Source organism: Phocoena phocoena, chromosome 14 (genome assembly GCF_963924675.1).
Source record: "Phocoena phocoena chromosome 14, mPhoPho1.1, whole genome shotgun sequence".
NCBI lineage: Eukaryota > Metazoa > Chordata > Mammalia > Artiodactyla > Phocoenidae > Phocoena > Phocoena phocoena.
Window position 1 is genome coordinate 58,818,776 of NC_089232.1, and position 24,268 is coordinate 58,843,043.

General features: G+C 33.8%; 1 protein-coding gene across 2 annotated transcripts in view; it reads left to right on the forward strand.

Moving 5' to 3' along the window:
• The window catches only part of SOS1 (SOS Ras/Rac guanine nucleotide exchange factor 1), a 155,694-nt gene that overhangs the window by 79,566 nt on the left and 51,860 nt on the right, over positions 1-24,268 (forward strand). For both annotated transcript variants that reach the window (XM_065890999.1, XM_065891000.1), the window contains exons 3-8: positions 4,465-4,596; positions 6,619-6,783; positions 9,619-9,828; positions 12,316-12,459; positions 20,916-21,026; positions 21,101-21,199. In XM_065890999.1, the coding sequence (XP_065747071.1) occupies positions 4,465-4,596; positions 6,619-6,783; positions 9,619-9,828; positions 12,316-12,459; positions 20,916-21,026; positions 21,101-21,199 (861 nt within the window). The remainder of the gene's footprint in view (positions 1-4,464; positions 4,597-6,618; positions 6,784-9,618; positions 9,829-12,315; positions 12,460-20,915; positions 21,027-21,100; positions 21,200-24,268) is intronic.

Here is a 24,268-nt window from a genome sequence, read left to right on the forward strand (position 1 = left end):
AATTAGTGATGTTGAGCGTCTTTTCATGTGCCTTTTGCCCATCTGTATGTCTTCTTTGGAATAATGTCTATTTAGGTCTTCTGCCCTTTTTTTGATTGGGTTGTTTGTTTTTTTGATATTGAGCTGTATGAGCTGTTTGTATATTTTGTAAATTAATCCCTTGTGAGTCTCATCATTTGCAAATGTTTTCTCTCCCATTCTATACGTTGTCTTTTCATTTTGTTTATGGTTTCCTTTGCTGTACAAAAGCTTTTTATGTTTTATTAGGTCCCATTTGTTTATTTTTGTTTTCATTTCCATTACTCTAGGAGGGGGATCCAAAGAGAGATTGCTGCTATTTATGTCAGAGAGTGTCTTGTCTGTTTTCCTCTAGGAGTTTTATAGTATCCAATCTTAAATTTAGGTCTTTAATCCATTTTGAGTTTATTTTTGTGTATGGTATTAGAAAACGTTGTAGTTTTATTCTTTTACATGTAGCTGTCCAGTTTTCCCAGTGCCACTTATTGAAGAGACTGTTGTTTCTCCATTGTATATTTCTACCTCCTTTGTCATAGATTAATTGACTATAGGTAAGTGGGTTTATTTCTGGACTGTCTTGTTCCATTGATCTATATTTCTGTTTTTGTGTGTGTACCATACTGTTGTGATGACTGTAGCTTTGTAGTATAGTCTGAAGTCAGGGAGCCTGATTCCTCCAGATTTGTTTTTCTTAAGATTGCTTTGGCTATTCAGGGTGTTTTGTGTTTCCATACAAATTAAAAAAAAATCTTGTTATAGTGCTTTGAAAAATGCCATTGGTAATTTGATAGGGATTGCATTGAATGCTGTAGATTGCCTTGGGTAGTATGGTCATTTTGACAATATTGATTCATCCAGTCCAAGAACACAGTATATCTTTCCATCTGTTTGTGTCTTCTTTGATTTCTTTCATCAGTGTCTTATAATTTTTGAAGTACAGGTCTTTTGCCTCCTTAGGTAGGTTTATTCCTAGGTATTTTATTCTTTTTGATGTGATGGTAAATGGAATTGTTTCCTTAATTTCTCTTTCTGATCTTTCATTGTTAGTGTATAGAAATGCAACCGATTTCTGCATATTAATTTTGCATCCTGCAACTTTCCTGAATTCATTGGTGAGCTCTAGTTGTTTTCTGTTAGTGTCTTTAGGATTTTCTATGTAGAGCGTGATGTCATCTGCAAACAGTGACAGTTTTAGTTCTTTTATTCCAATTTGGATCCCTTTTATTTCTCTTTCTTTTTATCTTAGACTTTTTTCCTTGTGAGCTGAATCCTTAAATTTTAAGCGTTTGCTTTTCCTTTCCCATTCATTTTTCTTTAACTTTCTTTTCCTTCACATCCTAAAGAATCTTTGTAATTTCTAATAAGTTTGCCATTCACATTTTGATTTCCCAAGTGATTTCACAATATTTTCTACCTTTCTAGACAGAAAAAAAAAATTCTTCTACATATTCTAAGCCTTTATTACTATTAATAGCACTTCAAAAGTACCTCCAGGTCTGAATATTTACACTGAAGTGCATGTGTAGGAATTTTTATAGATCCTAGAATGTTTCTATTGGAATTGATCATCAAGATTATCTATTTAGACACCTTTATTATGTAAAGGAAAAGACAAGGTTCTGCTAATAAGAGACAGAGCTGAATTGCAAACCTAGCTCTCTATCTTTTATTTTTCCCAAAGCCACTAAATATCAATCAAGGTGGAATTTCTCAATTTAAAACAAAACTATTAATCTTGAAAGTGGCATCTTGAAAGAGTATCTTGAAAGAGTAATAGACTTTATTTAATTCATGAATCTTTCATTGAGCATTTCTCCTTGGGCTTCTTTACCTTAAATTATATAAGATAATTGTAAAAATAAATTTTATTTTGCTCTAAAATTGTAATTAAATTTGCCACTACAAGATACAAAGTATTTCTTTCAGTCTGGCCTTTCCACATTCAAGGCATCTATTTTGACCCTATTAATCTTTCCCATGACCTTTGGTGTTACCTCATAAATATACAGTCCAGTAATACACTAATAAGTAAGTTTAGGGCTTCCTTGGTGGCGCAGTGGTTGAGAGTCTGCCTGCCGATGCAAGGGACACGGGTTCGTGCCCCAGTCCGGGAAGATCCCACATGCCACGGAGCAGCTAGGCCCGTGAGCCATGGCCACTGAGCCTGTGCGTCTGGAGCCTGTGCTCCGCAATGGGAGAGGCCACAACAGTGAGAAGCCCGCATACCGGGAAAAAAAAAAAAAAAGTAAGTTTAAAATGTTTTCTTCATCATTATTATTTTCCCTTTCTTGCCTTCTCTTTTAGCATTCCTGACTTTCCTTCCCCTTCTTTCTCAAAACAATAGATAAACTCGGAATTAGGTTGATAAAATTGAGATGGGCAAGGATTGCTGTTCTGTTTTCTTTCTCTTCTACCTCAACCCCTGCCTACACTTTGCCTTGTAATTCTACTGATGATTTTTCTTCAAAGATGTATGTTAAATGTATTTAGAATTATTAGATTGAGTTCAGCTTCTGTTCTATTCTGCTGCTTTCTATCACCACTACACAGCAGTGCTTTTTAGATTCTAGGTCATCACCCCTTATGCCCAACTAACATTTTTATAAATGAATAGGAAAAATCAGTACATTGCCTATAGTAAAAGAAGGTTTTGTTTTGTGAAACTTTGTTCCAGTGTACTATGTATGTGATATATAAGGATGTAATGTAAAATGTATTAAGATTTCTTACTATGCATTGAGGTCCCCCCCACCGAAAAAATGTTAGCCATAGGGCTATACTATTATAAGGTCTGTAATCATGGTTATACCTATTTATTCAGTTAACCATGGGTTAAACCCATCAGTATGAAATTTTTAATGGGAATCATGGTAAAGTTAGTCCTAAATCTCTTGTCATTTTTGGATTATCGAGTCTATAGTATTGACTTGGAAAAAAGGAAAAGAATTGTTTTGGACATTCTTTTCCACCCTTTTCCTCCTTCCTTTATTAGTCCTTTTTCACCTGCTGAGCTCCCCCAGTATTTTGGACCTTTGTATTGCCTTTATTATATGAGGGTATATATAGCATCCTAGCAAATAGCTTTTCAACTAGACATTTGAAAATGTCTGTAAACTCCATTTTTAACTACAATAATTTCTGTGATTAGATTTAAAATGATCACTTCTTTTTTTTTTTTTTGCGGTGCGTGGGCCTGTCACTGCTGTGGCCTCTCCCATTGCGGAGCACAGGCTCCGGACGCGCAGGCCCAGCAGCCATGGCCCACGGGCCCAGCCGCTTTGCGGCATGTGGGATCCTCCTGGACCAGGACAGGAACCCGTGTCCCCTGCATTGGCAGACGGACTCCCAACCACTGCACCACCAGGGAAGCCCTAAAATGATCAGTTCTTATATTTAGAAGCTGACTTATCCTTGAACATAGATGAAGAGAAAATTTCTTAAATTTGAATAGGTTAAACTATTTTCAGTTTATAAATTTGTTATTAACATGTCCTGGAATCAATGTTTCCTTTCCCTCCACAGAATATCACATAGCAATCTCTTTTTCATTTTCCATCGTAGTAGCAATTGACAAAACTTTTAATTTACACTTACAATCAGGAGTGATGTTAAACAGCTTTTATATATTACTAACTAAATACGGAGCAATTTAAAATACATGTTAAAATTGTGTAATAGCGACCTCTACTGGTTTTAATTATGGTATACTGAAAGTGGATTTTAAAAACTTCAGAGCATGAAAGTAGTATCTTTTGTTTGAAGTGAATTATATTAGTTTATTAAAGTCGGGAAATTCAGCTTTTACACGAGTTCTTTCACTTTCAATGGAAATTCTAACCGGATAACTGCTGGATTAAAATGAAATATCTTGATAAAAATTAATAACCTGTGGAAGATTCAAACTCTAATGATAAGCTACAGTGTATTAAAGTTGCTGTTACTAATGTAAACCCTTGATTTCCATGATTTATAAATAGTTTTGAAGTCAAGTACCTTTGCATGATGGATAAAGGAAAAAATTCTTAGAAGTTTCAAGTAGAAAATGCTATTTTAGTTTGTAATTGGTGTTGAAATAAAGGACAAGTGAGAACTGGATTTAGATATTTTCTTTTTAAGCTTAGGTCTTGTTCCTTGAAATTTTATATAAGTAATGTTTTAAATAGCATCTACTCATTCTTGCCATTAGCTTTACCACAGTGAAGTTGAAATTCAGAATGTGATTTTTCCCCTAGTTAATAGAAGGAACATTTAGTCTCTTAATTGCGTAATTAAGAAACTAGTACATTGGCAGTTATGGTTTTCTCTTAGCTTAGGTATGTTTGTAGTATAAATTATACTACATGTGAAAGCCTGCTTTTGGTATTCTTTGATTTTAAAAGTAAATTGTAAGTGAAGAGCACTATTTAATATATTTGTTGCTTAGTTGTTATTTTCCTGTTTTCTAAGGAACGTGTTCAAAAAAGTTTCCCTCATCCAATTGATAAGTGGGCAATAGCTGATGCCCAGTCGGCTATTGAAAAGAGGAAGCGAAGAAACCCTTTATCTCTCCCAGTAGAAAAAATTCATCCTTTGTTAAAGGTAAAGCTGAAATACTGCCTTCTTGCCTTTTAAAAGCAAAATAAAACCCATGATTTTCAAACACAAAGAGTATGTTTTACGGATAATAGAGTCAACTGAAGAGTGACATTCTCTCGTTTTAATTTTTCCAGGAATTTATGTCATGGGGAGGGATGATATAATAGGAAACTATAAGTTGGACAACATGACTTAAAGTAATTTCATACTAACAGTAATAATCAAGCAAATTGAAAGCACTAAGAAAAGTTATAATTGTGGATTTTGTTCATCTCAGATGTTAATAGAACCTCAAAGAGAACTTGTAAAACTCCTTTTTTTGTTGGCTAGACCTAAGTGTCCCTATAAATCCTTCACATAGTTAGATGTGTAGGGACCTCTGTGAGACTGCCATAGGGCTATGTGTAATCTCTGAACAAAAATTCCATAAAGATCACCTATACTATTTAGTCCTATTTGTCATTTATATTAGTCAGTTGAGTCTCTCCAGAACTAATAGAAAAAATAACTGCTGGGAACTCTAATAATGTGATTTCTTTTTTATTTAATACAATGAACAAACTATTGATTAACTCTCACATCAAAAATATAGGGATGATAATAATTAAAACCTTAATAATACTTCTCTGATATCAATAATTTTATGTGTACTATAATACAAGTAAAATGCTAATGCTTGCATACGTTATCTGTAGGTTTTATTATTCAACAGAGTTAATTATTATCATCCCCACTTTGTAGATGAGATAACTGAGGCAGAAGGTGATTAAGCAACTTTTAGTTCACAGGACTCTAAGTGAATAGCATTAGGAAATCCACGTCAGTTTGATCTTGTACAAGATTTAAGGCTGAACACTTGGGTGATTAAGACTATCAAAAGGTTACGTTTTGTCCTTTGTTGTTTGAATAGAAATATCTACCTATATCTTACTAACTGGTCTGAGGAAGAAAAAGTTCAAGTTATAGAAAATTACTAAGCTGTTAGTCATTGCACTTCTTTATAATTCTCTTTTCATGATTTTTATAGCCATACTTTGAATTATATTCTAAGAGAATTAACAAATTGAGGTGTGTGCATGCTGTATTAATTATTCTAAATGTTGCATTTTAGGGTCTAATTGTGGGTATCATTTCAATTTATTAATATATCCATATCACTATAAACAGTTAATAGTTTTTACGTATTCTTAAAGGTAAATGCAACCTGTTCCCAACTTATAAGTAAACTTTTTTTTTTTAAGTATAGTTGACCTACAATGTTATATTAGTTTTAGGTGAACAACATAGTGATTCAATATTTTTATAGATTATACTCCATTTAAAGTTGTTATAAAATATATAAGTAAACTTATTATTTTGAAGTTTTTATTCTTAATTGGATTGTTTAGAAAATAGAATTTATTTTCCTATAGGAATTGGTCAGCCCCACAAAAGCCCATACTCTCTTTGAAGTCTAATAATAGGACTATTTAATGTGCCCTTAATAACCACTGTTGTTCAGCAAGACATAGCATGAATTTTTTTCCATAGAAACAGCCCAGATACCAGGAATGAATGTACCACTAGGGTTTTTAGGAAGCCCAGGTTCCTTTGGAAAGAAGGATAGAGGTATAAGGATGGTAGATATTCTCAGATACCAATAATATATTAACTCTTGTTCTCCATAAAGGAAAAAACCCTCATTTGTCATTGTTAATTCCAGGTATTCTGAATTAGGTAACAATGAGCATTTTTCCCCTCCCCCAAACTTGGGCTTCCCTTCCTAGTTTAGGGATTATCTATTTACTTATCTGTACTTCTTAAGTATTTTACATGATCATAGGTGATTTTGCCTTACGTTTTCTTAGTTTACATTTTCAAATAGCAATATGTATATTATTCATAGATGAACTACTTAAAATTAAATGCTGTTGATAATCACACGCCTCAGTAAAAGTTAAGCTAAACTGTATACACTTTTTAAAAACTCAGTGTGTCAAATTTGTAGTAAATAATTTTAAACATGCTTTTCTTTTAATTTTTCAGGAGGTCTTAGGTTATAAAATTGACCACCAGGTTTCAGTTTACATAGTAGCAGTATTAGAATACATTTCTGCAGACATTTTAAAGCTGGTGGGGAATTATGTGCGAAATATACGGCATTATGAAATTACAAAACAAGATATTAAAGTGGCAATGTGTGCTGATAAGGTAGGATACTGATCTATATGTTTTGTTCTTAAATTTCTATTCATGACTTACTGAGTGCTAACATACTACTTAGACAGAATAAAATTGTATGTTGTTTGTTAGGGCATACTTTTAGTAATCTAATGGCAAGAACTCCAGATATCACTTTATGTAAATAAAGTATTATATATATAGTATTTAAATGTGTTTAAGTATGTCATGTAGCTTTTCTTTTATGTGTTGCTGCATGTAGGGTTAATAACAGTAATAATCTCTTATTAGTGAATTTCTTAAATTTTTATTTGCATTGGAAGACTTAGAAGATTATGGATTTACTTGAAAAGAATATTCAAAAATGTAAAAATACTGGGTTGGCCAAAAGGTTCATTCGTAAGATGGCTCTCTAATAGTGCTTAGTTGTCTTTAACTTCATTTGAAACAGTTTTGTTAGATTGTATTGTGACAGCTGTCATTTCAGTATGCATTTAAAAAAGACTTATCAAAATTGGTGAATTTTTGTGTAGCCATTTTAATATTGAAGATGTAAGAAAAAAAGCAACATTTTTGGCATATTATGCTGTATTATTTCAAGAAAGGTAAAAATGCAACTGAAACACAAAAAAAGATTTGTGCAGTATATGGAGAAGGTGCTGTGACTGATGGAACGTGTCAAAAGTGGTTTGGGATATTTCGAGCTAGAGACTTCTCTCTGGATGATGCTCCACTGTCAGGTAGACCGTTTGAAGTTGATAGCGAGCATATGGAGACATTAAATGAGAACAGTCAATGTTATACCACGCGGGAGATAGCCGACATACTCAAAATATCCAAATCAAGCATTGAAAATCATTTGCACCAGCTTGGTTATGTTAATCGCTTTGATGTTTGGGTTCCACATAAGTTAAGTGAAAAAAATCCTTCTTGACCATATTTCCACCTGCAATTCTCTGCTGAAACGTAATTAAAACATTCCATTTTAAAACAAATTGTGATGGGTGATGAAAAGTGGATACTGTACAACAGTGTGGAACAGAAGAGATGTGGGGCAAGTGGGACAAGATCCCACCAACCACACCAAAGGCCGGTCTTCATCCAAAGAAGGTGATGTTGTGTATATGGTGGGATTGGAAGGGAGTCCTCTATTATGAGCTCTTCCGGAATACCAAACGATAAATTCCAATAAGTACTGCTCCCAACTAGACCAACTGAAAGCAGCACTCGATGAAAAGCATCCAGAATTAGTCAACAGAAAATGCATAATCTTCCATCAGAATACCGCAAGACCGCATGTTTCTTTGATGACCAGGCAAAAACTGTTACAGCTTGGCTGGGAAGTTCTGATTCATCTGCCATATTCACCAGACATTGCACCTTCGAATTTCCATTTATTTCAGTCTTTACAAAATTCTCTTAATGGAAAAAATTTCAATTCCCTGGATGACTGTAAAAGACACCTGGAACAGTTCTCTGCTCAAAAAGCTAAAAAGTTTTGGGAAGGTGGAATTATGAAGTTGCCTGAAAAATGGCAGAAGGTAGTGGAACAAAATGGGTGAATACGTTGTTCAATAAATTTCTTGGTGAAAATGTATCTTTTATTTTTACTTAAAAACGAAGGAACTTTTTGGCCAACCCAAAACTAAACTCTTGAGAGTTTAATTTCATTGCCTAGCTTTCTTTCTTTTTTTTTTCCCTAGCTTTCTTTAGATACTACTTTTATGGTTTTACTATGATTATGTTAAGAGCAAACATTTATTGAAAGTTAAGCATATATGCGATTTATCTCATTTAGTCCTTATGATATCCCTCTAAGGTAGATGCTCTTATCTACATTTTATGAAAGGGAAACTGAAGTTCAGAGAGATAAAGAAATTGGTCTAGAATTTTCTGAGAAGTTTCAAAGCCTAGACGTGAACTCCAGATCTGAGTCTAAGTCATTGCGCTGTACTGCCTCAGTAATTTTATTTTATAAAAATGAGTTTTCAGAAAAGAAAATATTTTCTGATGAAGCGTCTCACTCCCTTTTTTCCAACTATTATTGATTCGGAATATTCTTTCTGATTGCTGAATCCACTTAAATATATTTTAGTATATTTGTTCTTTCAGAATGTAAAAATCACCTCATCTGAAGGATTTCAAATGTTTTTATTTTTTAATGAATGAATATTTGATTTTAAAATAGTTATTTTTCAATGAATATAAAATATTTGATACTTTTAAGTGAACTGATAAAATATTTTTGAGTATGTAGTACGTGCTCACACAGAGAAGAGATGCAAGAGAAATATAGAATGAGACTGTAGATTTGATGAAAGGGTACTTATATTTGTGAAATAAGCAGAAAGTAATACAAGATAAAATATTTTATTATGTTATAGGGATAATGATGTCAAAGTTCACAGGAGGGAAAAGATAAGGTTTAGCAAGAGTAGTAATAGTAGACTTCTTGGAAGAAAACAGGACTTACTTTGATCAATCACCAACAAGCGTAGGAATTATTCAAATATGAATTATGTGAGGCCCTGGAATGAAGTGGTGATGTCAAGGTTATGAAACAGAGGAAACTAAGAGAGAAATCCAAGACAAGGTTTGGAAACAAATTAGAAGTAATACACGGTTAACAAGACAGACAGATACTTGTATTGACAGAGAACTTGAAAGAGGCAGTTTGTGATACCTGATGTAGAATTTTTGTCTTAGAGAAGCTGTGGAGGGGGAAATGACATTATATCCGAGAAGAGGTAATTGTGTGTCTGCTTATTATCATTTAAGAACTGTATTCAAATAATAGCTTAGGGTGCTTCACTTTAAGTTGAACTACAGATTCATATTTTATTATACTTTTTTCTATCTCTGTAGGTATTGATGGATATGTTTCATCAAGATGTAGAAGATATAAATATATTATCTTTAACTGATGAAGAACCTTCCACCTCAGGAGAGCAAACTTATTATGATTTGGTAAAAGCATTTATGGCAGAAATTCGACAATACATAAGGGAACTTAATTTAATTATAAAAGTTTTTAGAGAGCCCTTTGTCTCCAATTCAAAATTGTTTTCAGCTAATGTAAGTATCATTGAATAAATGTATATCATTGCATGTGTTGTTAATTTTACATGACCACTCAAATCTGAATTTGTATAGTTCATGATTGCTGATTGGTCCACTTTTTTAAAGTAGTGGGATTTAATTCATCATGACTGTGATCAAAAATAAACTTTTTGATAAATTGAACATCAGAAGTTAAAAGACGAAATCTAAACTAGACTGATTGTGTAAGTACAAATGAATTCACAGACTCTTCCATGTACTCCAAAGAATAAAACCTCTTGTTTAGGTGGAAGATTTCTATGTTTAATTTGACTCATTTGCATCATTGAACCAACACTTCATCAGGGCTGCCTATATTTTTGATGCCATACTTGGCAATGGGGGTTCAAAGATGAATAAAAAACAGTTCTTCTGTCAAGTTTAGTCCAGTCAAGACAGAAATGTAAACTTTAAATTAAATTGCAATACAATGTGGTAATTACCATAAACAGAAGTATGACAACAGTATTTTGGGGAGCACAAAGGAAGGTGCTAATAACTGAAAATTAGAGAAGGGACTGCTGATCTTATAGTAGTAATTAGACCAACCTTATTGGGTCCTGGAGAAATAAATGCTAAATGGGAACAGTTGAGATTGTCTAAGGGAGTTGCATTCTAGTAATTTCTAGAACTGTAGCTACATAGTCACAGGTGACTGATGGAGAAGTGGTGCTCACAACAGAGGCTGAGACTGGTATTCACTCACTGTTATGGCAATGAGCAGACATTAAAAAATAAAGGAGTAGATTTTGAGTTGCACAAATCTGTAAATATAGTAAAAAAACATTGAATTGTTCACTTTAGGATGAATTGCATGGTATGTAAATTATATTTTAATAAAGTTGTTTAAAAACAAAGTGGTAAAGAATAGGCAAAGATTTCTTAGGACACAAAAATCAAGAACCATAATATTAAAAATTAATTAGACTTCATTAAAATGAAAAAAACTTTTGCTCTTTGAAAAGCATTGTCAGAAAAATTAAAATGTAAGCCACAGGTTGTAGGAACCTGTTTGAATTACATATATCTAACAAAGGGTTTGTATTCAGAATATATAAAGAACTTTTGGAGTTCTCAATAATAAGAAAAACAGCCTGATATTTTAGGTGGGCAAAAAATTTGAACACTTTATAAAAGAAGGTATGCCAATGACCAAAAAGCGCATCAAAAGATGCTCAACATTAATAGTCATAAGGAAAATGCAAATTAAGATCATAATGAGGCACTACTACACACTCATTAGAAAAGCTCAAATTAAAAAGACTGACAATACTGAATGTTGAAAAGAATGTGGAGCAACTGCTTTTGGGAATGTGAAATTCCCACATTGCTTCTGAGAATGTAATCTGGTATAAATATTTAGGAAAAGAATTTGGTAATTTCATATAATATTAACCATAAGCTAGCCATACAATCTAGCAATTCCACTACAAAATCACAGTTGGGTAAAACATCCATTCAGAGTTCAAAATAGACCAGTGGATTTTAATGTGCAAAATTTATATAGTTTCAGATTCTACGTTGCAACTAACCTTTAAGAAGCTACCATTTATTGACTTGTATAATATCATAAAAAGATATTCACTCCATATATATGAAATTTCCAGAATAGGCAAATCCATAGAGATAGAAAGTGGATTAGTAGTTGCCAGAGACTGGGGATGGGTGTGTCGGGGAAGAATGGAGAGGGCTACTACTGGATACAGCCTTTCTTTTTGAGGTGATGAAGATGTTCTAGAATTTGATGGTAGTGACGATTGAACAGGCTGTGAAAGTACACTTTAAAAGGGTTGATTTTATGGTACGTGACATATCTCAGGGAAGAAACTATGCAGAAAAAAAGGGTATCCACAGTTATTTGAATAGACTCCTCCCTTTTCCAACTACATGTCTTTGTAAAGCTAGATTTTCTTCATATGCTTTAACCAAAGCAACATATCACAACAGATTGAATGCAGAAATATACATGAAAAGCCAGCTATCTTCTATTAAACTAGGTGTTAGAGATTTGCAAAAATGTAAAACAGTGCCATTCTCCTCACTAAGATTATTAGTTGTTCTAGAAAAATATAGTTACTTTTCATAAAAGAACTCTTTATTGTTATTTTTAATGAATTAAATGTTTTATAATTTTCTTGGTTTTAATTTCTAATATAGTAAATGTTGATAGTAAATAATTTCTAATATAGTAAGCAAAAGCCCTTTGGAGTTTTCAGTAATTTTTAAGAATGTGAAGGAGTCCTGAGAACAAAAAGTTTGAGAACCAGTGACCTAGAGAAATGTGTTTTGCAAACTATACTTCATTGCCAAAGGAATTCTTTGTCTTTTACTTATATTTGTAAGTTGTTAAAATTTCTCACTGTATCTGCCATGTTAAATTTCATGATTATAAAATGACTTATTGGTTCAAAATTTGTTTTATTATACCACCTAACTGAATTCATGTGTTTTTCATCCCAACAGGATGTAGAAAATATATTTAGTCGTATAGTGGATATACATGAACTTAGTGTAAAGTTACTGGGCCATATAGAAGATACTGTAGAAATGACAGATGAAGGCAGTCCCCATCCATTAGTAGGAAGTTGCTTTGAAGACTTAGCAGAGGTAAGTAATTATACACCAAAAAAGTCTGCATCTAGAAGGCCTGACATTTGAATTAAAATTGGAATCTGAATTCTTGTTTCCAGCTAACATATACATTAACTGCTGACTACTCAACTATATTGCCTCTTCCTCAAAGGGTCATTGTCAACATTTGTTTCCATTGTCTCACGAAACTTAGAAAAAGTAGTTTCTCGTCATTATAAAAACAGATCCCACAGCTGACACTTAATTGGCTATCTTATCAATGAAGAGGCCACAGAACTTGGACCTGAGGTCAAACTACTTGTGTTCCAGTCTAAAATCTGCTACTTAGTAGTTGTATGTGTCCGTGGGCAATTTACTTCATATCTCTAAACCTCTCTATCTATATTTGTAAAAGAAAGATAATAATAGGACTCAGGATATTTTGAAAGTTAAATAAAATAACTTTCCTGAAATATTTAGCTAACCAGCTTCTTACAGCTACTTAATATATGGTAACTGTGCATAATTATTTAGAATAGGAGGGATGAAGTGAATAGGGAGATCAAGTCCAGGACCTAGATGATTCACATATCATAGGGGGAGAAAAATGGTAACCTTCTCCTTGATATGTCAAGGGCTAAAATACTGAGTTAGCCCTTATAAGTTAGCATTGATAGTCATTCTGAAATTTCTAGCTCTTTGTTCTCATTCCGAAATCAACTATATCTTTTTTTTTGCGGTACGCGGGCCTCTCACTGTTGTGGCCTCTCCCGTTGCGGAGCACAGGCTCCGGACGCGCAGGCTCAGCGGCCATGGCTCACGGGCCCAGCCGCTCCGCAGCATGTGGGATCTTCCTGGACCGGGACACGAACCCGTGTCCCCTGCATCAGCAGGCGGACTCTCAACCACTGCGCCACCAGGGGAGCCCTGAATATTTTTTTTATAAATTTGTTTATCTTATTTATTTTTGGCTGCTTTGGGTCTTCATTGCTGTGTGCAGGCTTTCCTCTAGTTGCAGAGAGCGGGAGCTACTCTTCGTTGCGGTGCACAGGCTTCTCATTGTGGTGGCTTCTCTTGTTGCGGAGCCGGGCTCTAGGTGCGTGGGCTTCAGTAGTTGTGGCACATGGGCTCAGTAGTTGTGGCTTGCAGGCTCTAGAGCACAGGCTCAGTAGTTGTGGTGCACAGGCTTAGTTGTTCTGCGGCATGTAGGATATTCCCGGACTAGGGCTCGAAGCCGTGTCTCCTGCATTGGCAGGCAGATTCTTAACTGCTGTGCTCCCAGGGAAGCCCAAGCTACTGAATATATTTTAAAAACCAAACTGTTTTTTTTTTTTTATTTAAAAGGGAAGGTAAACTAAACTTCTCAGCACATAAAATGGGCTTGTATTCAGAAGATAAGAAAAACTAAACAACTGTAAACTCTCTTTAAAATTTAGAAAAATTTATAGATAATAACAAACTTTATTTGATTTTAAAACATTTAGGAAAATCACCAAAAGAATAGAAATACTACCTATATCTTACAATGTACAAGAACTGTAGGAACACTTTTTAATCTTTTCCACTGATAATAGGAAAGAATAATGAAGTAAAGAAAAAGTAAAGTAACCTCATTTAAAATGGCATAATACAGTTGGCCTTCTGTATCAGCAGATGTGGAACCCACAGATACAGAGGACTGACTGTAATATGATGCAAATAAATCCAACTACATTATACTATGTTAGTAACTCAGTATATGTAAACTGATGAAACTCGCCTATTTAAAGAAAGTACTTATTTTTTATTTTTTTTTATTTTTTATTTTTTTGCGATACGCGGGCCTCTCACTGTTGCGGCCTCTCCCGTTGCGGAGCACAGGCTCCGGACGCGCAGGCTCAGCGGCCATGGCTCACGGGCCCAGCTGCTCCGCGGCATGTGGGATCTTCCTGGACCGGGGCGTGAACCCGTGTCCCCTGCATCGGCAGGCAGACCCCCAACCACTGCACCACCAGGGAAGCCCTATTTTTTATTTTTAAAAGTCCATTTCTTGCAGCTTGTAGAGACACACCCAAAACAGAACCACAGAAATATTTAAAATAAAGGGATTGGGCTTCCCTGGTGGCGCAGTGGTTGAGAGTCCGCCTGCCAATGCAGAGGATATGGGTTCGTGCCCTGGTCCGGGAAGATCCCACATGCCACGGAGCGGCTATGCCCATGAGCTATGGCCACTGAGCCTGCACGTCTGGAGCCTGTGCTCTGCAACGGGAGAGGCCACAACGGTGAGAGGCCCACATACCGCAAAAAATAAAGTAAAAGGATTGAAAAGTCAACATATGAAAACAAAGGGAAGCTAGTATATAAATATCAATTGATATAATAAGGAAAAGTAAGCTTGGTGGGGAGGACATTAGAGAGGAACACTACCTTAATAGGAAAAGGGACAACGTCATGAAGATACAACAATCATGAATGTATGTGTACCTGATTATAAAGCCTCAAAATATAAGAAATAGAAACTGACAGAATTACGAGAAATGGAAAAAAATTTACTATTATGATAGGAAATTGTAGCACATCTCTATCACAAACAGAAAAAAGATTAAGGCTATAGAAGTTAAAATAAGAAAATGAACAGGTTTGATTATGTATATATGGATGATTCTAGGTTCATTTCAAGATACCAGTTATATTTACAAAAAGTGGTTACAGTATTAGATAAAAAAGGAAGTCTCAAATATTACATAATAGCATATAAACCATCTTTTCTGACTATGAAATTAAATTAGAAATCACAATAAAAAGTATTAAAAATACTAGGAAATCTTAAAAATGAATTTCTAAATATCTCATGGATTAAAGAGGCAGTGACAATGAAAATTACAAAATACTTGAAATTGAGCAAAAGTGAAAGTACTATATACAAAACCCTGTAAGATACAACTAAAGCAATGCATAAAGAAAAACTTACAGTTTTAGACATATATTTTAAAAAGTAGATATAACTAAAAATAAATGAGTAAAGGTTTCAATCCAAGAAACAGGAAAGATAATGTAAATTTGAGAGTTGATAATAATAGAAACAACATAAAGGAAGTAATAGAAGAACAGAATTAATGAACTAGAAAGCACACAACAGATAGAACAAAACCTCTAATAATGTTGATCAAGGGAGAAAAAAGGAAAAGCATAAATATTAAGAAAAAGTTATAACTACAGATTGCAACTTTTAAAATCATTCAGGAATGCTGAGATCCATTTGAAAATTTTTGAGAACTGAGATGGAGTGGTTAACTTTTTAAAAAATATAAAATAGGAAAATTGACTTAAGAAATAGATATCCTAAAAAAAAAAAGAAATAGATATCCTAATTAACTTAAAAACCATTAAAAATTGAATAATCAAATCTATGTTTCAACAAATGACATGAGGTATACACTAAGTATTAGGAGTTTTACCAGTCTTCAGGAAACAGTTAACCTTACTCTTTTGAAAGTTGTCCACTGCTCCATTCAGTTTAGAAATAGTACCATAAGGTATTCAGAAGTAAACCCAATAAACATATGCAAGATTTTTGTTAAGAAAACCACAAAATAGATTCATAAGGAAGATAAAAAATAGGGACACAAAGGGCAACTCAATTTTTTAGGATTATATATCAATACATATATTATCAAAACTGGATAAGAGTAATACAGGAAAGAAATGAACCACTCTCACATACTGACACAACTGGCAAAGAAAAGTAATCAGTTTATAATCTAAATAAAAACTGTGGCCAGTATGATATATCTTAGGAAGTTTACTCTTAAGTGGTTTGAAATTTTTTAAAAGTTAATGTAATATTTCACATTAACATTAAAATCTCAACAAATAAGAAAAAGCATAGAAAAACATTCATTCAGGAGTTTCTTTAAAATGTTGAGCAAAGTAGGAATAGAAGGGACCTTTCTTAATCTAATAAAGGATATCTATCAAAAACCTATAAAAGATATATTTAATGACTAAGCTGTAGGAGAATGCCACTCACTACTTCTTTTCAGCACTCTAATAGAGATACTAGCCAAAAGACAGAAAAAGAATAGAAAAGACAAAATTGTCGTATTTGTAGTCAACATAATTGTCTACACAGCAAATCCAAGAAAATATATATAGTGTTGTAACTATTAGGCAAGTTCAGTATAGTTGCTAGATAAAAGACCAACATAAAAATTGCTAGCATTACTATACTCAGTTCCAACCAAGTGAATGTATAATATTAAAGGAAAAAGGCTCCATTCTCTCTAGTAACAAAACTATAAGGTATTCAGAAATAAACCCAATAAACATATATATGCAAGACTTTTGTTAAGAAAATCATAAAATAATGATATTCATAAGGAAAATCTGAATAAATGGAAATACCATGTTCATGGAAAGACTCAATATTGTATTGATGCAGTTGTCCCTGAATAATCTATAAATCAGCAAGCTGATCGTAAAATTCATGTGGAAGAATGAAGGGACAAAAATAACAATTTTGAGGAAGAACAAGTTGAGGGGACTTGTCCTATCAGATTTTAAGATTTATTACAAAGCCACAGTAAATACGATTTATTACAAAGCCACATTATTAGTTGTAGATATAGACAATTAGTGGAACAGAATAGAGCACCCTGAAAAAGAATACACATACACACGATATGTGACCGAGATTACATTTTAATCAGTAGAGAAATAACAAACTAATTAATGATGCTGGGTCAAAACTGGTTTTCCATGTGGAAAGAAAATATTCCTTCCTTAGCTCACATCATACAGGAAAAACTCTCAGTAGTTTAAATAAAATCTAAAAATGAAAAGCAAAACTTTAGAAGCTCAGAAGAAAATACAGGAGAACATATTTATCACTTTGAAGTAGGAAGGGTTTCTTAAAGAACACATAGAAAGTACAAACCATAAAAGAAGAGATTAAAATTTTTAAACTTTTGTTCACACACAAAAAACCATAAAGTTACGAGAAGCACAAAAGAATGAAATTGAACTCCTTACCTCACACCATATATAAACCTAAGTTCAAAATGGATCAGAGACTTAATATAAGAACTAAAATTATCAAACTCTTAGGAAAAGCATGGCTAAGTCTTCATGACCTTGACTTTGCAAAGGATTCTTAAATATTACACCAAAAGCATGAGTGAGAAAAGAAAAAAATACGTAATTTAGACTTAAAATGTAAAACTTTCATGCTTCAAAGAGTACCATCAAAAGTGAAAGGACAGGGCTTCCCTGGTGGCGCAGTGGTTGAGAGTCCGCCTGCCGATGCAGTGGACGCGAGTTCGTGCCCCGGTCCGGGAAGATCCCACATGCCGCAGAGCGGCTGGGCCCGTGAGCCATGGCTGCTGGGCCTGCGCGTCCGGAGCCTGTGCTCCTCAACGGGAGAGGCCACAGCAGTGAGAGGCCCGCCTACCGCAAAAAAAAAAAAAAAAAGTGAAAGGACAGCACACAGAATGGGAGAAGATATTTGCAAATCATATGTCTGATAATATCTGATATATTCAGTGTATGTAAAGAACTCTTACAAAAAAGACAAACAACTCAGTTTTTAAATGGTCAAAGGATTTGAATAGGAATTTCTCCAAAGAATATATAAAAATGTCCAACAAGCACATGAAAAGATGTTTAGCATCATTAGTCATAAGTAAAATGCAAATCAAAACCATTATGAAATACCACTTCACACTCACGAAGATGGCTAGAATTAAATTTTTAAAATGAAAGGAAAATACCAAGTGTTGGAGAGGATGTGGAGAAATTAGAACCTTCGAACTTTGCTGGTGGGAATGTAAATAAAATGGTACAATTGCTATGGAAAACAGTTCTTCAAAAAATTAAAGAATTACTGTATGATCCAGCAATTCCAAAAGGTTGCATACTGTGTAATTCCTTTTATATGACTTTCTTGAAATGAAAAAACTATTGAGATGCAGAATAGATCAGTGGTTGCTGGGGGCTAAAGAGGCTATGATGGGAAGGAGGAAGGTGTGGCTATAAAAGGGTGGCAACAAGAGCCATCCTTGTGGTGATGGAAATATTTTATACTTTACTACATCAATGTCAATGGCCAGGTTGTGATACTGCACTATATTGTACTATTCTAAGAGGTTACCACTGGGGAAAACTGGGTAGTGTGCAGACAGACAGAATCTTTCCATATTATTTCTTACAACTACATGTGAATCTAAATTATCTCAGAGTAAAAAATTTACCTAAAAAAAGATATATTTATACAGTGGAATATTATACAGAGTTTGAAATAAATGAACTGTAAGGAACTATATGAATCATATTGGATAAATCATTAAAACAACTGAATATAAAAACCAAATTGCAGAAGAATTTATTGTTACTATGTACATTACAATATTTATATAAAATTTGAAAACATTGCCTTGTTTCTTGATACATATGTAATTATGATATAAAAATATACTTGGAAATAATCAAATTCAGGATAGTGATTTCCTCTGGGGATTAGCAGGAGAGGAAATTACCTTCTGAAAGGGAGCTCAGGAGGATCAATTACATCTCTACTGTTTTATTTCTTTAAAAAAAAGAAAGGTGAAGTGTTATAAAATGTTGCTCTTTTTGAGCTAGATGAATATGGTTGTTAAACTGTTTTCTGTACTTTTCTGTATGTTTAGAATAGTCTATATTTTTAACTGTTAATACACGGTTGTGTGTATCAATAATTAAATTTTTAAATGAATCCTATAAGTATTGCATTTAACCAGTAAACTGATCATAATATCATCTATTAATTTATACGAGGATGCTTAGAAGTGCTTGCCATTCTATAAATTTATCCTCAAGAATAAAACTATGTGATAAGAGCTTGGATTTCCAGTTAGTTGTCAGTTTTTTTCTCTCTTGAAATTAGCTATTTTAGAATAATACTAGATACCATTTATTCACCGCTTAATATGTGCATACGCTATTGCAAGCACTTTGTGTGTATCTCATTTAATTCCTAAAAAAACTCCTTGAAGTAGATATCATCTACATTTTCCAATGAGGAAACTTGGCTTAGAGAGAGTAAATGTTGATAGTTTGTCAGAGGTCACACAGCTAGTAAGTAGTACAATCAGAAGTGGAACCTGAGTGTCTCTGATGCTAGAGTCATGCTTTTAAGCCACTACACTGTCTGTATAGTCTTTACTTTATATGTGTAATTGTCATAAAAATTCTATAATAAATTAGAGTTTATTGAAAGGGGAGGAGGACAAACATTATCTGCTCTATATAAGTTCATGAATTCAAGAGACCCAAGATAAAAGCATCCAATCACATTTTTATTCCTCTCTCGCATCCAGTCTATTCATAACCTGACTCCCTCCTGCTGTTATTGTTGAAAACCTACTATCCATTCCTGTAAGATCTGCAATGGACTGCAATTTCCATTGTTATATTATTACAGAAATTTTCAGTTGAGAAGACAGTTGAAGGAATTGAAATGGCTCAAGGAATTTAGGATGACTTGGAACTTTATATCCCATATTGCATTTCACAGAGAACAGAACTGGGGTCTTCTGATTTCTGATCTTGTGTTGTTATTACTGAATCTTTCCTTAAAGAAAACAGTCTGAGAAACAACATAAAGGGTAATTTAAAAATAAACATTTGTTCTGTCATTCACTCCTAACTTCATTCTTCTGCACTCCTCCACTAGATGTCCTCTTCCTCTTTCTAGAATTACCCTTCATAGAAATGAGCTCTTGCTAGAATCTATAACACCATCTTCATAATAGTTTGGGCTTTTTGGCTTTTTATTTTTACCTGGAATAGAGCACAGGATGGCGGAGAGTAGAAATCCTACCTCCTGATAAAATCACAATACGTACTCTTTTTTTCCTCAGGAATCAGCAAAACCAGTAGATTCTAACCTTTAGAATTGTTTAGTTTATTAATCATTGGTGATGGTAAAATTTTTGGGCAATTTGGATTAAATTTTTATTTAATTGTTTTGTGAAAAATGTGCCAATGAATTTTAGATGATATAAACAATTACCTCTGGCTTGCAGAATGTGTAAGTAAGTCTATGAACAAGAAATAACCATGAGAAAGTAAATGTCTGGCACCAATATTCTAAATGTTTATACTTTACCTGGTTGTGGATATCTATGTTCTTTATTATTCAGGCTACACTTAGTTTTCCAGATCTAAAAATCCCCCCATTCTTTTGACCATGTTTGTTGATAATACTCTACTAGAACCCTTTCATGAGAGGTGTCATAACATATAAGAATCCCATTACTCATCAGAAAGAATTGATTTACTTTCTTAATTGAGAATATTAGGTTTATTCTGTTAAAATTAATAGCAATGTAATTTTGTTTAGAGGCTTTAAAAGAAATATATAATTGTGCAGGCATAGGTGTGCCCATAATTTAATCTTTTTGTGTTTATGGTGGTAGGTCATTTATACTTTACCTTGGAGAAAGATTATTTATGTTTTGCCTTCTTTATTTTCTAAGGAACTGGCATTTGATCCATATGAATCATATGCTCGAGATATTTTACGACCTGGTTTTCATGATCGTTTCCTTAGTCAGTTATCAAAGCCTGGAGCGGCACTCTATTTGCAGGTATAGTAGTTTTTAGATCAAGATATATGATGTCTGAAAAGTAAACTTAAAAATTAAATCACTTTGTTTTCTAGTCAATAGGCGAAGGTTTCAAAGAAGCTGTTCAATATGTTTTACCCAGGCTACTTCTAGCCCCTGTTTACCACTGTCTACATTACTTTGAACTTCTGAAGGTAAGAAAACTTTCTTCTACTTATAAAATATTCAAGTGTGTTACAGTTTTTTACCAGTTCATTTGTGTGTGAATCATTATGTGAGCGCTCATGAACATGTCTGTATCTATTTTCTTTCTAGTTAAGAAGCAAATGTAAATGAATCTACAGAAGAGTGGCATATTTTCTCCAGTTTCAATAGGGAATTTTAAAGCAATCATCAGATATTTTTATCTTGTGCCCTTACTTTTTGTTTACATGGTCGAATGTTTGGAAACAACCTTGTATTTATGCATCCAAGTCTCCGTTTTGGGACCTCAGCAGATTCAGGGACTTAGATAAGGAACCAGTGTGGGGATAATGCCAAAGTAATGGAGAAGATTAATCACCTAATTTTCGTAGCTTAAGTTTGCAACTGTGTCTGTAGAACTGCTTACTGTTACTTTAGAAGCAGTGAACTATAGTAATCCTAGTAAAAAATTCCCATTTGATTAAAATACTCAATTTAAAAAGCACCAAAAAGTAAAGGTTGTGCTTTTTCTCCCTTTAGTCCTATTATGCACTGAGATTAACTAGGGAAAAGGGAACCTTAGTCTGTATAAATTATAATTCAATAGTGTAGCTCCAGGTGATTTACTTTTAAATATCTTATGTATCTAATGATGTCTGCTTTGGATTATGGATAATATGTCCTAAAAAAACATCAAAATTTTTTCAAAAATTTTAAATAATGAATGAGATAATAAAGATATTCTATTTAATGAACTAACCCCATAAATACAAAATAAGACATGCATTAATACTATTATGATTTCTTTAGTTTTTAAAAGAATGTTTTATTAAAGAAAAATTCTATTATCATGATTTTGTTATGAAGCATGTATTATTAGAAATCAGATTTATAGTTTGCAGGAGTACATGAAGGCTCTCTACAATGAATCAATGAATGAATAGAAAGCCTGAATTTAGTAAACGGGAGGAACTCAGATTCTTACATTTTCCTTCCATTTTCCCAGGTCTCTCTACATTGTAGTAATTTGGAGTTCAGTTAGATTTGTTAAGTAGGAATGTTTGAAGTAGGAAAGGACTAAGGAAGTTAAAGGACTTGATCACCAGGCAGAATTATGGAGCTCTTAGCTCTCTGTTCTAGGCTGCAAACAGAATACCATTTATGGTCTTCGGTAATATAGGATGATTATTTTAAGAGGATAATCAAGAGGAAGCATTTGGTGTGTAAAATCATTCTTTATAAAAATTCCTTATGACAAATCATAACCTCAGAATGGGACATTTGCAAGCAAGTTTATTATATAGATCCCTTCCTCATAATGGAATCTGTAATAATGAGATTTTTACCTGAGACTACAATGAAATTCTGATGGATTAAAGGCCATATGAAACCTTGAAGCAGTCATTAATTAATAAGTAAGAACAAGAAGCTTTGATGAATTTTCAGAAGGCTATAAAACCTAACCATCTTAATAGTATAAGAGAAATTAATTATTTACTCCCCCAAGTATAAGCAATTAAATTTTTAAATATTATAAGTTACGGTAATAAAACTTCTTAAAATTAAATTAATTTATTTATTTTTGGCTGTGTTAGGTCTTCATTGCTGTGCGCAGGCTTTCTCTAGTTGTGGCGAGCGGGGGCTACTCTTCGTTGCCGTGTGCAGGCTTCTCATTGCGATGGCTCCTCTTGTTCAGAGCATGGGCTCTAGGCGCGTGGGCTTCAGTAGTTGCAGCACGTGGGCTCAGTAGTTGTGTCTCATGGGCTCTAGAGCGCAGGCTCAGTAGTTGTGGCACTTGAGCTTAGTTGCTCCACGGCATGTGGGATCTTCCCGGACCAGGGCTCGAACCCATGTCCCCTGCATTGGCAGGCGGATTCTTAACTACTGCACCACCAGCAAAGTCCCCCAAATTTTTATTTTATAATTGCGTCAATCAGCAATTTAAAAGATTTCTACTGGTAAGCACATGTATTCCTAGTTCATATTACTGCCTAAATTTCATTGCAAAATTCAACAGTATATTGAGCAGGAAACTTTGCCCAATTAATTCTACAAATTGTCATCCCTCCTTTTTATTCTGCATTCCCTCAGGACTAATGTACTGTTTGTATTTATTATCTTTAATTTGTATTTGTTGGTATGTTGCTTAAATAGTTTTATTGAGCAGTATTTCAAAGTGTATTCTATACAATGCTAGTCCCATAAGATACTCTAAATTAAAAGTTTGGGGGAAGGAATTCCCTGGCGGTCCAGTGGTTAGGATTCCATGCTCTCACTGCCGAGGGCCTGGCTTCAGTCCCTGGCCGGGGAACTAAGATCCCACAAGCCATGCAGTGCAGCCAAAAAGAAAAATATGTTTGGGAGAAATGTTCAGTGGTCAGATACGTTTGGGGAACACTGTATCCTTAATTATACTCCTAGAAATTTTCAGTGTACATTAGAATATTAAAGTCTTTGTGAAATTGTGAAATAAAGCAATCTAAAGCAATTAATTCCCAAATTAATTAGACCATGGAACCCTTTGAAACTGTAATGTATTTCTGGAGGTTACTTTGGGAACCTATCATAGAATTCCTCCATCAGAAGAACTGAAAGACCTTCTAACACTTAATGGTCTAAGATTTTTTCCAGTAACGTGATTCTCACTAACTAAATTTTTTTCCTCTGGGTATTGTCATAACTTCAAGTGCCAGTGTGGACTAGGTGATTCTGGACTCAACAGTGATTAAATAAAATCATCTCAGTGGGAAGCAGCAAAATGCTAAGATGTCAATAACAATTGGAAACTAACCATAATTTATCTATGGTATGGAGTGGCTTTTGAAAGACTAGATAGGACTGATTTTTTTTTCTGACTCTAGCCTGATAGCCTACTAGCTGAGTAGCCTGTAACAAGTCTCCTCACCTTTTGAGCTCTGTTTTTCTTATCTGTGAAATGCTCTTATCTCACTGGGTTTTTCTGTCAACCAAGAGAACGTATGTAAAAGTACTTCATATGCAGTAAAAAATATAAATACTGAGTATTGTCATTACTAGAAAATTTTCTTCTTGTCTTGCAGATATCTTAAACTAACATTTTA